General features: G+C 42.2%; 1 protein-coding gene across 4 annotated transcripts in view; it reads left to right on the top strand.

Annotated features, from left to right (window-relative positions):
* Positions 1-13,827, top strand: part of CASP6 (caspase 6) — a 71,639-nt gene that overhangs the window by 47,477 nt on the left and 10,335 nt on the right. For 2 of the 4 annotated variants that reach the window (XM_077278926.1, XM_077278938.1), the window contains 2 exons: positions 3,344-3,386; positions 7,607-7,756. In XM_077278926.1, the coding sequence (XP_077135041.1) occupies positions 3,344-3,386; positions 7,607-7,756 (193 nt within the window). Of the gene's footprint in view, positions 1-3,322; positions 3,387-7,606; positions 7,757-13,827 lie in introns of all 4 variants that reach the window. The other 2 variants (XM_077278936.1, XM_077278921.1) reach the window with 1 other exon arrangement.

The following is a 13,827-nucleotide window of genomic DNA, read 5'->3' as shown; positions in this document are numbered from 1 at the left end:
CAGTTTAGTTCATACGGTCCATGTGGCTGGAATACATTTATCATGGCTCTTAACAGCATATTAGATGAGATATCCACCCTCAAAATCATGTTCAGAAAATTAAAGAAAAAACTACAATCAGAGTAAAACATTTTAGAACAAAGAGAACCTTTCCCTGTTTATTGGTTTGACATGGTTTAAACCCAATTTAGTCAGCCACCTTGTCTGGCTTGGCAAGATTTATTTTGCAAATTATAGTGGAAAATAAGTATTTGGTCATTAACAAAACTTCATCTCAATATTTTTTATATATCCCTTTTTTTGGCAATGATAGTGGTCAAACATTTTCTGTAAGTCTTCACAACGTAGATCTCCTCTAGAGCAGTGATGTTTTGGGCCTGTCGCTGGGCAACACGGACTTTCAACTCACTCCAAAGGTTTTCTATGGGGTTGAGATCTGGAGACTGGCTGTGCCACTCCAGAACCTTCATATGCTTCTTACGAAGCCACTCCTTCGTTGCCTTGGCAGTGTGCTTGGGATCATTATCATGCTGAAAGACTCCTCCATGTTTCATCTTCAATGCCCTTGCTGATGGAATGAGGTATGCAGTCAAAATCTCAGGATACATGGCCCCATTCATACTTTCATGTACGTGGATCAGTCATCCTGGTCCTTTTGCAGAAAAACAGCCCCAAAGCATGATGTTACCACCCCCATGCTTCACAGTATGTATGGTGTTCTTTGGATGCAACTCGGCATTCTGTCTCCTCCAAACACGGTGAGTTTTGTTTCTACCAAACAATTCTACTTTGGTTTCATCAGACCATATGACATTCTCCCAATACTCTTCTGGATAATCCAAATGCTCTTTAGCAAACTTCAGATGGGCCCGGACATGTACTGGCTTAAGTAGGTGGGACATGTCTGGCACTGCAGGATCTGAGTCCCTGGCGGCGTAGTGTGTTACTGATGGTAGTCTTTGTTACGGTGGTCCCAGCTCTATGCAGGTCATTCACTAGGTCCCCCTTGTGGTTCTGGGATTTTTGCTCACTGTTCTTGTGATCATTTTGACCTCACAGGGTGAGATCTTGCTTGGAGCCCCAGATCGAGGGAGATTATCAGTGGTCTTGTATGTCTTTCATTTTCTTACTATTGCTCCCACAATTGATTTCATCACATCAAGCTGCTTGCCTATTGCAGATTCAGTCTTCCCAGCCTGGTGCATGGCTACAATGTTATTTCTGGTGTATTAAGACAGCTCTTTGGTCTTCACCATAGTGGAGTTTGGAGTGTGACCGTTTGTGGTTGTGGACAGATGTCTTTTATACTGATAACAAGTGTGGAGGACAGAGGAGCGTCTTAAAGAAGAAGTTCCAGGTCTGTGAGAGCCAGAAATCTTGCATGTTCTTAGGTGACCGAATACTTATTTTCCACCATAAGTTGCAAAATAAATCTTGCCAAATCAGACAAGGTGATTTTCTGGATTTGTTTTCTCATTTTGACTCTCATAGTTGTGGTCTACCTATGATGTCAATTACAGGCCTCTCATCTTTTTAAGGCGGCTTCAACTAAAGCTTGTGCCCGCTGCTAAAGAGAAATGAATATTCACTGTGCTGGCAGTGAATATTAATTTTTCTGTAATAGCAGGCACAGTGTCAGCCTCAGACGCCGGCTTCCAGCAGCGGCCGGGCAGTCAGAGGTGCATGCTACTAAAGTGAAATGACTATTCACCTCCTTCCACTCCCATGGGCGTGCAGCATAGTGATCGCCCAGCAGCTGCTGGCATCTGAACAAGATGCTGCGAGTAGGATGTTTTTTTTTGTTTGTTTTTTTAATGCTTTTCTGATGGGGGCCATACATGCCAGGATAGGGATGAGGAACCATTCAGACCAGGATAGGGATGAGGAAGCCATGCATACGAGAATAGGGATGAGGAAGCCATGCATACGAGAATAGGGATGAGGGGGCTATGCATATCAGGATAGGGATGAGGGGGCCATGCATACCAGGATAGGGATGAGGGGGGTCATGCATACCAGGATAGGGATGAAGAACCATGCATACCAGAATAGGGTTGAGATGGCCATGCATACAAGGATGAGGATGAGGGAGCCATGCATACCAGGATAGGGATGGGGGGGCCATGCATACCAGGATAGGGATAAGGGGCCATGCATACCAGGATGTGGATGAGGAGCCATGCATACCAGGATGGGGATGAGAGGACATTGCATACCCGGCTTTTAATAGAATCAATAAGTTTTCCCAGTTTTTCGTGGCAAAATTAGGTGCCTCAGCTTATACTTGGGTAGGTTTATACTCGAGTATATACCCCAGTAATGCAGGATTGAAGGGCATTCTCCATGACTCTCAGAGACATCACCAATGATGTCTCTGTGAAATCTCCTTTTTTTACACAGTAAGCAACTATGGCATGCTAAATACATAGTGGGCCTGATTTATTGACTGTCTAGCAGAAAAACTGGTTTTGTTTCCCATAGTCTCTAATAACAGCTCAGTTCAATAAGTTTTTCTTATCCAGGGAGCTCCTTACCCAGACAAGCAGCTCTGACTATGAATAAACAAGCCTAGCATATAATTAATTCAAGCCACACAATTACCGCTGTGTGCTCAAATCTCTAAGGGCTAAGTCACCTAGGACATTATTACTTTTTTCCAAAGCTTGTTTATTATATAATCAGGCGGCCATCTGTTTCTGGGGTTTCTGAAAATTGGTTTACACGCAAAGCAATATTTTTTACAAGCTACTTACCTTGGGTGGATTTTTTTTATGGAAAAGTTGAAATAAATCCCATTGAATGACAATAAGGCTAATCCTTTGCAAAAATCGGCATCTCAAATCGAAAATCGGATGTAGAAATTGGATCAATATCAGATTTTTGCAGTTTAAATACAACCCCAATAACAAAGTTGGGCGCTGTGTAAAATGTATAAAACTGCAGTGATTTGGAAATAACTTTTTTATAGTATTCACAACAGAACATAGAATATAGATCAGAAGAGAAAAGTTGGACATTTTTCCATTTCATTTGAAAAAATTTAACTTCTTTAGAAATTGACAGCAAAACATCTCAAAAAAATTGTAAAAATGTTTAACTTTCAATTTCTCATCTGTGTTCTATGTTCATGTTCTGTTGTGAATAAAATATGGCTGTAAGAGATCTCCAAATCATTGTATTCTTGTTTGTGTTCCAACTTTTTTGGAATTGGGGTTGTAAATGACACTTTTTTTTTCCAGCGTGTGAACGTATTACAAATATCTCTACCTATGTTTTCTGTTATGGAGAATATTTTATAAAGTTAAACTGTTTTTTTTTGAAGATTTGTATTCATCCTTTCTAGATGGCGCTTCAAACGTCACTGAGACTGATGGTTGGTTTGTCAAGTGAGTAGACAATTATTCTAATTTTTAATTGAGATATTTATAAGAAATGGATTCATATAGTTTATATTTGGAAGCTTGAAGTATGAACACAAGGCCTCTTTCAAGGGTTTAACACGACAGAGGAGCTAGAAGACCACAGAGTCTGATTTCTCCTACTCCTGCACTGATTAGAAGCACTTCGCCTTTATATTAGGGCTGTCCCACACGTCCAGATAATTCCAGTACCGGAAAAAATCGGTACCGGAGTTATCCGTGCCCGTGAGCTCACGTAGGCCATACGTGTGGCACACGTGTGCCGCCCGTGTGACGAGTGGGTACCACACGGAGCGTGCAGGAGACAGCGCTAAAGTTTAGCGCTGTCCCCTGCATCGTGCTGAAGCCGTGATTCATATCTTCTCTGCAGCAGCGTTTGCTGCATAGAAGATATGAATAATAGTGTTTAAATGAAAGATCTATGTGTCCGCCGACCCCCCACCCCCTGTGCGCCCCCCCACCCCCTGTGCGACCCCCCGCTGTTCAGAAAATACTCACCCGCGTCCCTCGTTGGCTGTCGCTCCTTCCTGGTCTGGCCGCGGCTTCCACTGTATGCGGTCACGTGGGGCGGCTCATTTACAGTCATGAATAGGCGGCTCCACCTCCCATAGGGGTGGAGCCGACTATTCATGATTGTAAATGAGCGGCCCCACGTGACCGCATACAGTAGAAGGCGCGGGCAGAGAGGAAGCAGCGACAGCCAACGAGGGAAGCGGGTGAGTATTTTCTGAACAGTGGGGGGGCGCACAGGGGGTGGGGGGGCGGCGGACACATAGATCTTTCATTTAAGCACTATTATTCATATCTTCTATACAGCAAACGCTGCTGCAGAGAAGATATGAATCGCGGCTTCAGCACCATGTGGGGGGGACAGCGCTTACTGTAGCGCTGTCTCCGGCACGCCACACGGACTGCAGACGGACAACGTCCGTTTGAGGTCCGTGTTTTACACGGACCCATTGACTTTAATGGGTCCGTGTAATACGTGCGCTCCCACGAACACTGACATGTCTCCGTGTTTGGCACACGGAGACACGGTCCGCAAAAAATCAATGACATCTGCACAGATGTATTGATTTTAATGGGTCTACGTGTGTCAGTGTCTCCGGTACGTGAGGAAACTGTCACCTCACGTACCAGAGCCACTGACGTGTGAAACCGGCCTTAAATGGTGCAAGTTTATTTTAGCAATGCAGGGGTTAATCTGCTCAGTTGAGAGCTCCTGGAAGCTTTCTTGCATTAAGGCTCTCAGCTCTGCACTGTTTGCTACTTTTGCTAGATTTTGAGTGCCTGGTAATTCCCTTTCTCCTAGTACTTTGGTTTAACCCCATCCTCCACTCCCCAGTGCATTCCTCTGTTGTATGTGTGAGTATATTTATATGTTTGGTATTTTTGTTACCCCTGTTTGTATTACCTTGTTAGTCTGGTTGGTGTATTAAGGTACACTACTACTCCGCTCTTCCCTGGGTGGGGGAAGGGTACAGACTGAGGGTGGATTCAAGAGGTAAGGCAAGATACGTGGCCCCGGCATCTTCACCATCAGAAGTATTCCGGGGAACAGGGAGAGCTAGCCTGATTTATTGACTGTCTAGCAGAAAAACTGGTTTTGTTTCCCATAGTCTCTAATAACAGCTCAGTTCAATAAGTTTTTCTTATCCAGGGAGCTCCTTACCCAGACAAGCAGCTCTGACTATGAATAAGCATGAAGGACAGGGAAGGAGCCTCTGATCCCGGGACAACCGACAACAGAGTTGTGATATTAGCTCTGAACATGAGTGCTAGCCAGGGCCCAGATTACATGGGAGTGGCTAACAGTGCACTTCTGAGAGTCTTAAAGGGAGCCTGCATAAAAGGGATCCTGTCACCCACCAACCCCCAAGCATTTTTAACTAAAAGAGCCACCTTGTGCAGCACTAATGCTGCATTGTGTCAAGGTGGCTCTTTTTAGTTGGGGTCCCTTCCAACGCTAAAATATTTGTTTCTATAATTTGCCCCTCATACCTGTAGTCTGTCCGGGGGGCATGTCTTTTCCCCCGGGACACAAACGCCTTCCAGCCATCCCTCAGGCCCTCTGTGCGCCGCCTCCTCTGCAGTCCACATTAACGTCCCCGGCGCCTGCGCTGTAAGTTCCCATCATGTGATGGGAGTCGAAGGGCAGAGCAAACTGCGCATGCCCCCCCCCCCCAAAAAAAAAAAAACGTACAGCGCCGGGAAACTTAATGACTGCAGAGCAGGTGACGCCCGGCGCACATAGTGGCTGAGGGATGGCTGGGAGGCGTTTGTGTCCGGGGGGGAATAGACATGCCCCCCCGACAGACTACGGGTATGAGGGGCAAATGATAAAAACAAATATTTTAGCATTGAAAGTAACCCCAACTAAAGAGAGCCACCTTGACAGAATGCAGCATTAGTGCTGCACAAGGTGGCTCTTTTAGTTAAAAATGCCTGGGGGTGGGTGGGTGACAGGATCCCTTTTATGCAGGAAAGCTTCCAGGAGCTTTTAGCTGTATAGTCCACCTTGTGCTATCCATATGGCATCATTTTTATACATCAGCAGTTATTAAAATTTACAAGACCAAACACAGTTTCCCATGTTAAAAACTGCAATGTATATGTAAAAATTGGATGCTATATGGTTGATTCTAATAGTATCCATTTTTTTCATGTTTTTTGCACACCTATAGACCCGAATAGTGGAGTCTCATACAAAAACTCTGCAATTTATTTTAATGAAGACATTTGGTCTGTGTAAAACAAAACAAAACTTTTAACATTTTCGGAATGAAAATAGGAATTTGATAAGAATACAGTAGTAAATATGATGATAAATGCTATTTGATTTCCACAAAAAGTGATTAGGTACACTCCTTTCATCTTATTTGCCATAGCATATATTGGTTAAAAATACTCACCTTTTTATATTGTACCAATAAACCCTGTGTCAGTTGACCAAAGATCATCATGGGTTTCCAGTTTTTAGATTGGGAATTATCTGAGTTGAAACTACAGTATTGTACAATTTATGTAAAAGGGACTTTATAGAATCTTGTTTGCAAGCTGTGGAAAAAACCTTGATTGTTTTCTATGTCAATTTACTCTTCAGACTAATGTTCGGTTGTTGGAACTAACTATATTGCATGTGCCTCACTGCTCCTTTTGAGAAAAGTGCAGAATTCAAGCAATTCCTAGCAGTTACTCCGTTGTTCCAGTCACGTTTTGTTCAGAGCAATTAACCTGCTTGGCTAGGAGAGACCATTCTTAAAAATAGGAGTAGGTCTTTTAAAGGGGTTGTCCACTAATCTGATATTAATGGTCATTGATATCAAATTGGTAGAGTTAGTCACCATCACTACTTCTGATCAGCTGTTATCAGCTCTGGCGGTGGCTGGATGTAAACGGGGTATGGCACAGAACAGCACAGCTTGATACACTGCTTAGTTGCTGTTCCCAAAAACTGCCGCCCAGGTTCTATTCAACGAAATGGTGCACGGAGCCGTGCTGTTGCGTTCTGTACTTTAGCTCTAGACCTGATAACAGCTGACCTGTGTGGGCCCACAGCAATCTGATAATAATGACCTATCCCCAAAATAGGTTATCAACATAAAAGTAGTAGACAAAATAGTTAAAGGGAATGTCAGCAGGTTTTGCTATGTAATATGACAGCAGGATGATATAGGGACAGAGACCCTGATTTCAGTGATGTATCACTTAGTTTACTAGCAGTTATGGTAGAATCACAGTTTTCTCTGCTGCAGATCTAGCAGAGCTCAGATGTTGAGCTGTGTATAACTCCGACCCACACCACAGCTTTCTGTGTACATTGTATAGTGCCAAAAAGCTGCTAATCGGTTCATGGGGATGTGTTTGGACAAGTAGGCCTGAGGCCAGGTGTCTTGTAATGATCTCCTGCTGATAAAACACTGACTGTATTGAAACAAAATAACACAGCCTAGTAAGTGACACATTCCCGGAATCAGGATCTATGCTAATACTTTATGGTGCTTTCAATTGCATGGCAAAAACCTGGTCACATATTACTGTTAACAAGTAAAGATATCGAAGTGTGTGTTCCTTTTAATGTCATGTAAACAAAGAATCTATAAAAATGGTTATGATGTTTCTCTGTAGGGAACACGTGTTCATAACTTCCAACACAAGTGATCTAATGTATCTGGTTACATTTCAAGGTCTCAAGCACTGGACCCAGCTGCAGAGTATAACATGAAAAACAGACGACGAGGACTGGCGCTGATCTTTAACCATGACTGGTTCTTTTGGCAGCTCACACTGCCTGAAAGACGAGGCACCAATACTGACAGAGATAATCTTTTCAGAAGGTATACTCAAATTAAAATGTATAGGTTTTTATTTTTTTGAATGTGCATGCCATTAAACAGTCATATCACTGTAAACAGTTAAAGGGTGATAACACCAAAACTTTTTCTTCACTCATGGTTAGTGGTTGGGCGAAGCCAATTATTGTCTAACTACTGTTTTTTCTCTTTTTAAATCATAATGACAGCCCAAAACATCCAAATGATCCTGATCAAAAGTTCACATACCCTGGTGATTTTGGCCTGATAACATGCACAGAAGTTGACACAAATGGGTTTGAATGGCTACTAATGGTAATATCCCCTCACCTGTGACCTGTTTGCTTGTAATCAGTGTGAGTGCATAAAAGCTGAGTGAGTTTCTGGGATCCAGATAGACTCTTGCATCTTTCATGCAGCCACTGATGTTTCTGGATTGTGAGTCATGGGGAAAGCAAAAGAATGGATCTACGGGAAAAGGTAGTTAAACTGCATAAAACAGGAAAGGGATACAAAAAGATATCCAAGGAATTGATAATGCCAGTCAGCAGCGTTCAAACTAATTAACAAATGGAAAATCAACAAAAATGTAGTCCACAAATGCCAGGAAAATTGTTCGGGGTGCAAAGAAAAACCCACAAATAACAGCTGAAATACAGGACTCTCTTAAAACTAGCGGTGTGGCTGTTTCAAGATGCACAATAAGGAGGTAAAAATGGGCTGCATGGTCGAGTCACCAGAAGAAAGCCATTACTGCACAAATGAAACAAAGTAATTTGTCTGCAATACACAAAACAGCACAGAGACAAGCCTCAAAACTTCTGGAACAAGGTAATTTGGAGTGATGAGACCAAAATTCAACTTTTTGGTCACAACCATAAATGGTACATTTGGAGAGAGGTCAACAAGGCCTATGATGAAAGGAACACCATTCCTACTGTAAAGCACGAAGGTGGATTACTGATGTTTTGGGGATGTGTGAGCTACAAAGGCACAGGAAATTTGGTCAAAGTTGAAGGTAAGATGAATGCAACATGTTATCAGCAAGTACTGGAGGCAAATTTTCACTCATCAGTCCGGAAGCTGTGCATGAGACGTACTTGGACGTTCCAACATAACAACGATCCAAAACACAAGGCCAAGTCGACCTGTCATTGGCTACAGCAGAACAAAGTGAAAGTTCTGAAGTGGCCATCTCAGTCTCCTGACCTCAATATTATTGAGCCACTCCGGGGAGATCTCAAGCACGCAGTTCATGCTAGACAGCCCAGGAATTAACAGGAACTGGAGTTAGAGTGGGCAGCTTTACCGTCTGAGAAAATAAAGAACCTCATCCACAACTACCACAAAAGACTTCAAGCTGTCATTGATGTTAGAGGGGGCAAAACACGGTATTAAGAAATGGGGTATGTGAACTTTTGATCGGGGTCATTTTGATGTTTTGGGTTGGCATTATGATTTAAAAAGAGAAAACACAGTAGTTTGACAATAAATGGTTTCACCCAACCTCTAACCATGAGTGGAGAAAAAGTTTTCATATTCTCTGAAAAAAGGCCAAGAAAGCAAAAACTCTATCCGTGGTGTGTAAACTTTTGAGAACAACCGTGTATTACACTTACCACAAATTATCCAATTTTAAAAAGTACACACCTTATAATATTTAAAATGGTATTTAGCAAGTTTAACCCCTTCATGACCTTGGGATTTTCCATTTTTCGTGTTCATTTTTCACTCCCTTCCTTCCCAGAGCCATAACTTTTTTATTTTTCCGTCAATTTGGCCATGTGAGGGCTTATTTTTTGCGGGACGAGTTGTACTTTTGAACGACCTCATTGGTTTTGTCGTGTTCTAGAAAACGGGAAAAAAATTCCAAGTGCAGTGAAATTGCAAAAAAAGTGCAGTCCCACACTTGTTTTTTTGGTTGGCTTTTTTGCTAGGTTCACTAAATGCTAAAACTGACCTGCCATTATGATTCTCCAGGTCAGTACAAGTTCATAGACACCTAACATGACTAGGTTATGTTTTACCTAAGTAGTGAAAAAAAATTCCAAAAGTTTGCTAAAAAAAAAAAACCATTGCGCCATTTTCCGATACTCTTTTTCTGATTCCCTTTTGTTTTAAGTATTTTACTGGGGGTTATATAGTGGCAATTGCGATGTGTGCGTTCTGTAAGCTGCTCTTATTTATTATTTTTTGGGGGGTTTATATATTCTATCAGCGTTTCTTACGTATTTATTATTGCAGTCTTGCACTTACACATCGCGGGTGTCACTTTGTACCGCTGTAGTAGGTCTTCTATTCATTCTGAGCCCGCCTGCTGGTGTGCGCACGCGCTCCACGCTTGGTAGGGAGTCCCTGCATCTCCGGCTTCTGTGATCTGAGAGCGCATGTCTGTGACGTCAGTAGGGGATTTCCCCTTGACGTGCGCTCCCAGTGAATGCTGGGGATTGAGGACTTCCTCCTGCTTGGGCTGTGGTGCGCCTGCGCACTTACAACGCTGGCTTATGGGCACCATTATAAAAACGCCATGTTCCTGTTAAACCTCCTTATTCCCTCTTTGAGAAAGCAACGCGAAACGCGCGTTAGGGGGTATTCGGAGTCCCAGGCAACAACTACTCTCACCATGGGTAAGGAACTTTGTACTGCATTTGTGTTATAGCTGCACCATAACTGGCGCTTTCTATGTATGTGGTGGATGCATGTCCACTTGGACATCGGTACAGTTAAATTAATTACTTAGACCGCATCTCTATGTGCCAGTATGGGTGCTTACTTATGCTTATACTCATACCATGGTATTCTTTACCTTCTTTGCCTGTGACTCGGATGTTTTTTGTACTAGGGTCTCCTTTTCTTCTTTGATTGTAATTTTTGTAAAAAAAACCTTGGACTATTTGTCTTTTTTACAAGTTATGGTAATAAAATAATCATTTTAAATTTCGTATAGAACTCCCTTTTTTTGCTTGGTATTAATTCTCCGGAGTATACGTTACTGTCCTCCTATACATACATGGGTAAAAGTAACTATCTGTTTACACCTGCACACTTTGTGTGTGGGATCCGTGTTGTTTCTGTGGGTGTGTTTTCATTTTCCGATACTCGTAGCGTCTTCATTTTTCATGATCTGAGGTCGGATGAGGGCTTATTTTTTGCATGCCGAGCTGACGTTTTTAATGATAGCATTTTGGTGCAGATAAGTTCTTTTGATCGCCCGCTATTGCATTTTAATGCAATGTCGTGGTGACCAAAAAAAGTACTTCTGGCGTTTCGATTTTTTTTCTCGCTACGCCGTTTAGCGATCAGGTTAATGCTTTTTTTTATTGATAGATCGGGCGATTCTGAATGTGGCGATACCAAATATGTGTAGGTTTGATATTTTTTTAACTGATTTATTTTGATTGGGGCGAAAGGGGGGTGATTTAAACTGTTATTTATTTTTTTATTTTTTCACATTTTTTTTTACTTTTTTTTTTTAACTTTTGCCATGCTTCAATAGCCTCCATGGGAGGCTAGAAGCAGGCACAGCGCGATTGCCTCTGCTACATAGCAGCGATCTGCTGTTCGCTGCTATGTAGCAGAAAATCAGGTGTGCTGTGAGCGCCGACCACAGGGTGGCGCTCACAGCTGCCGGGGATCAGTAACCATAGAGGTCTCAAGGACCTCTATGGTTACTATTCTGCAGCATCGCCGACCTCCGATCATGTGAAGGGGGTCGGCGATGCGATCATTTCCGGCCGCCCGGCCGGATGCGGTAGTTAAATGCCGCTGTCTGCATTTGACAGCGGCATATAACTAGTTAATAGGTGCGGGCAGATCGCGATTCTGCCCGCGCCTATTATGGGCACATGTCAGCTGTTCAAAACAGCTGACATGTCCCAGCTTTGATGCGGGCTCACCGCCGGAGCCCGCATCAAAGCGGGGCTTCTGACCTCGGATGTACTATCCCGTCCGAGGTCAGAAAGGGGTTAAGGGCTCATTCTCATCTGTGTCTAAAAAAAACGGACAACACACGTAACATGCGAATGCCGTCCGATTTTTATGGATGCATTACCATTCTGTAGCATAGAACACTGTAAATGGTCCTGTAAATGATTGCAGAATAATAGTTGCAGAGGTAAAAACCCATGTCATACGGATGTCATATGGATGCTACGTGAGAAAAATTACATTGTACTAGCATGACACTCATCCTACTTTTCAGGATCAACATCGGAGCGATGTGTTAAATGCAAATGAGTGCGAGCCCTAACAGTTCAGGTGCTTCACATAATGTAAAGCAAAATATAATGAATAAATTAAAAATTCTATTGATTTCTACTAAAATGCAGTTTTAGCTCTAAATTTTAAATTTTTCAAATGGAGTAATATGAGATAACAAACTACGGTAACATTTTTTACCAAATATGCTATGTGATTGTATACTACTGTATGGGTGCACAACACGGCTCAGAAGGGAAGGAGCGCATTTGGAGCTCTTCTTTTGCTTAAACGGTTTCTTGTCACCATATTGTACTTGTAGAACCTCTGAAATATTGATATATAGGAACAGCACCAGAAGTGCTATTTTTGATAACTATACTCCTATAGGCAGTTATCATGGGGTGTAGTAACTACTTTAACCCCAAAAGTGTCTCCAATAAATTAATGTGAAGCAGGTGGCAAAGAGTTAAAATTTACATTTTTGTTCTCAATTAGTGTTTACTTATAATGTTGACTGTGTGGTATAAGTGATATATTAACTTTTTGTCAGAATGATTAACAAGGTACACATAGTTTTATTTATATTTTTGTGTTTTGCACATTAAAATTACTTTGTAAAAAAAATAGTTTTAATAGTTAATAGTTTTTAATATTCTGTCAGACATAACCTTTCTATTCTTCTATTGATAGCGCTGTATGAGGGCTTATTTTTTAGGGCAATTTGTGAATTTTAATTGTGGTCACTTTTTAATTCAACTCTTGTGAGACAACAAGACCTAAACCTGACTTGACCTTTTCTCATGTTGATTACTGGGTGGGATAGATAGCATGCTCATTTTAAAGTTTGGGACTTAATGGATGCATGACCTCACAGACAGGTGCGTCTCACAAAGTTAGAATATTATCAAAAAGTTAATTTATTTCGGATCTTCAATAAAAAAGTGAAACTCATATATTATATAGAGTCACTACAGAGTGATCTATTTCAAGTGTTTATTTCTGTTAATGTTGATTATTATGGCTTACAGCCAATGAAAACCCAAAAGTCATTATCTCAGTAAATTAGAATACTTTATAACACCAGCTTGAAAAATTATTTTAAAATCCAAAATTTTGGCCTACTGAAATGTATGTTCATTAAATGCACTCAATACTTGGTCGGGGTTCCTTTTGCATCAGTTACTGCTTCAATGCGGCGTAGCATGGAGGTGATCAGCCTGTGGCACTGCTGAGGTGTTATGGAAGGTTGCTTGGATAGCAGCTTTGAGCTCATCTGTATGGTTGGGTCTGGTGTCTCTCATCTTCCTCCTGACAATACCCCATAGATTCTCTATTGGGGTTTAAGGTCAGGTGAGTTTGCTGGCCAATCAAGCACAATGATTCTGTTGTTTTTAAACCAGATATTGGTACTTTTGGCAGTGTGAACAGGTGCCATGTCATGCTGGAGAAAGACATTTCCATCTCCAAAAAGCTTGTCGGCAGAGGAAAGTCTACCGCCTTTTCACCTTCTGCTGGACCCACAGTGCCTCTAGGGACTCTCCCCCCCTGTCCGTGCCGTACCGGATCCCCCGCACCTTCCAGCTACCTCGGAAACCTTGTCGAGCCTCTGTCTCCGTTCACTGGACAAGCTTCCTTCTCCCTCCCCTACCATTTTCTACTTATCAAGTGAGGTTTGATAAAGACCCTAAGGGTCGAAACGTTACCTCAGAACCCCATTGATCACTGTGGTGTTACTCACTAAATACGTCACACTTTTGATGCAATCTGAATACAGTTTCTGAGTGCGATTGTTTGTTCGAATTTATTGGTCATGAGTGGCTTGACACAAGGAATGTGACACTTGTAGCCCATGTCCTGGATACCTCTGTGTGTGGTGGCTCTTGAAGCAATGACTC

Source organism: Ranitomeya variabilis, chromosome 1 (genome assembly GCF_051348905.1).
Source record: "Ranitomeya variabilis isolate aRanVar5 chromosome 1, aRanVar5.hap1, whole genome shotgun sequence".
Classification (NCBI taxonomy): Eukaryota; Metazoa; Chordata; class Amphibia; order Anura; family Dendrobatidae; genus Ranitomeya; species Ranitomeya variabilis.
The sequence above is the reverse complement of the archived record's forward strand: the minus strand, read 5'-3'. Positions and strand labels throughout refer to the sequence as shown.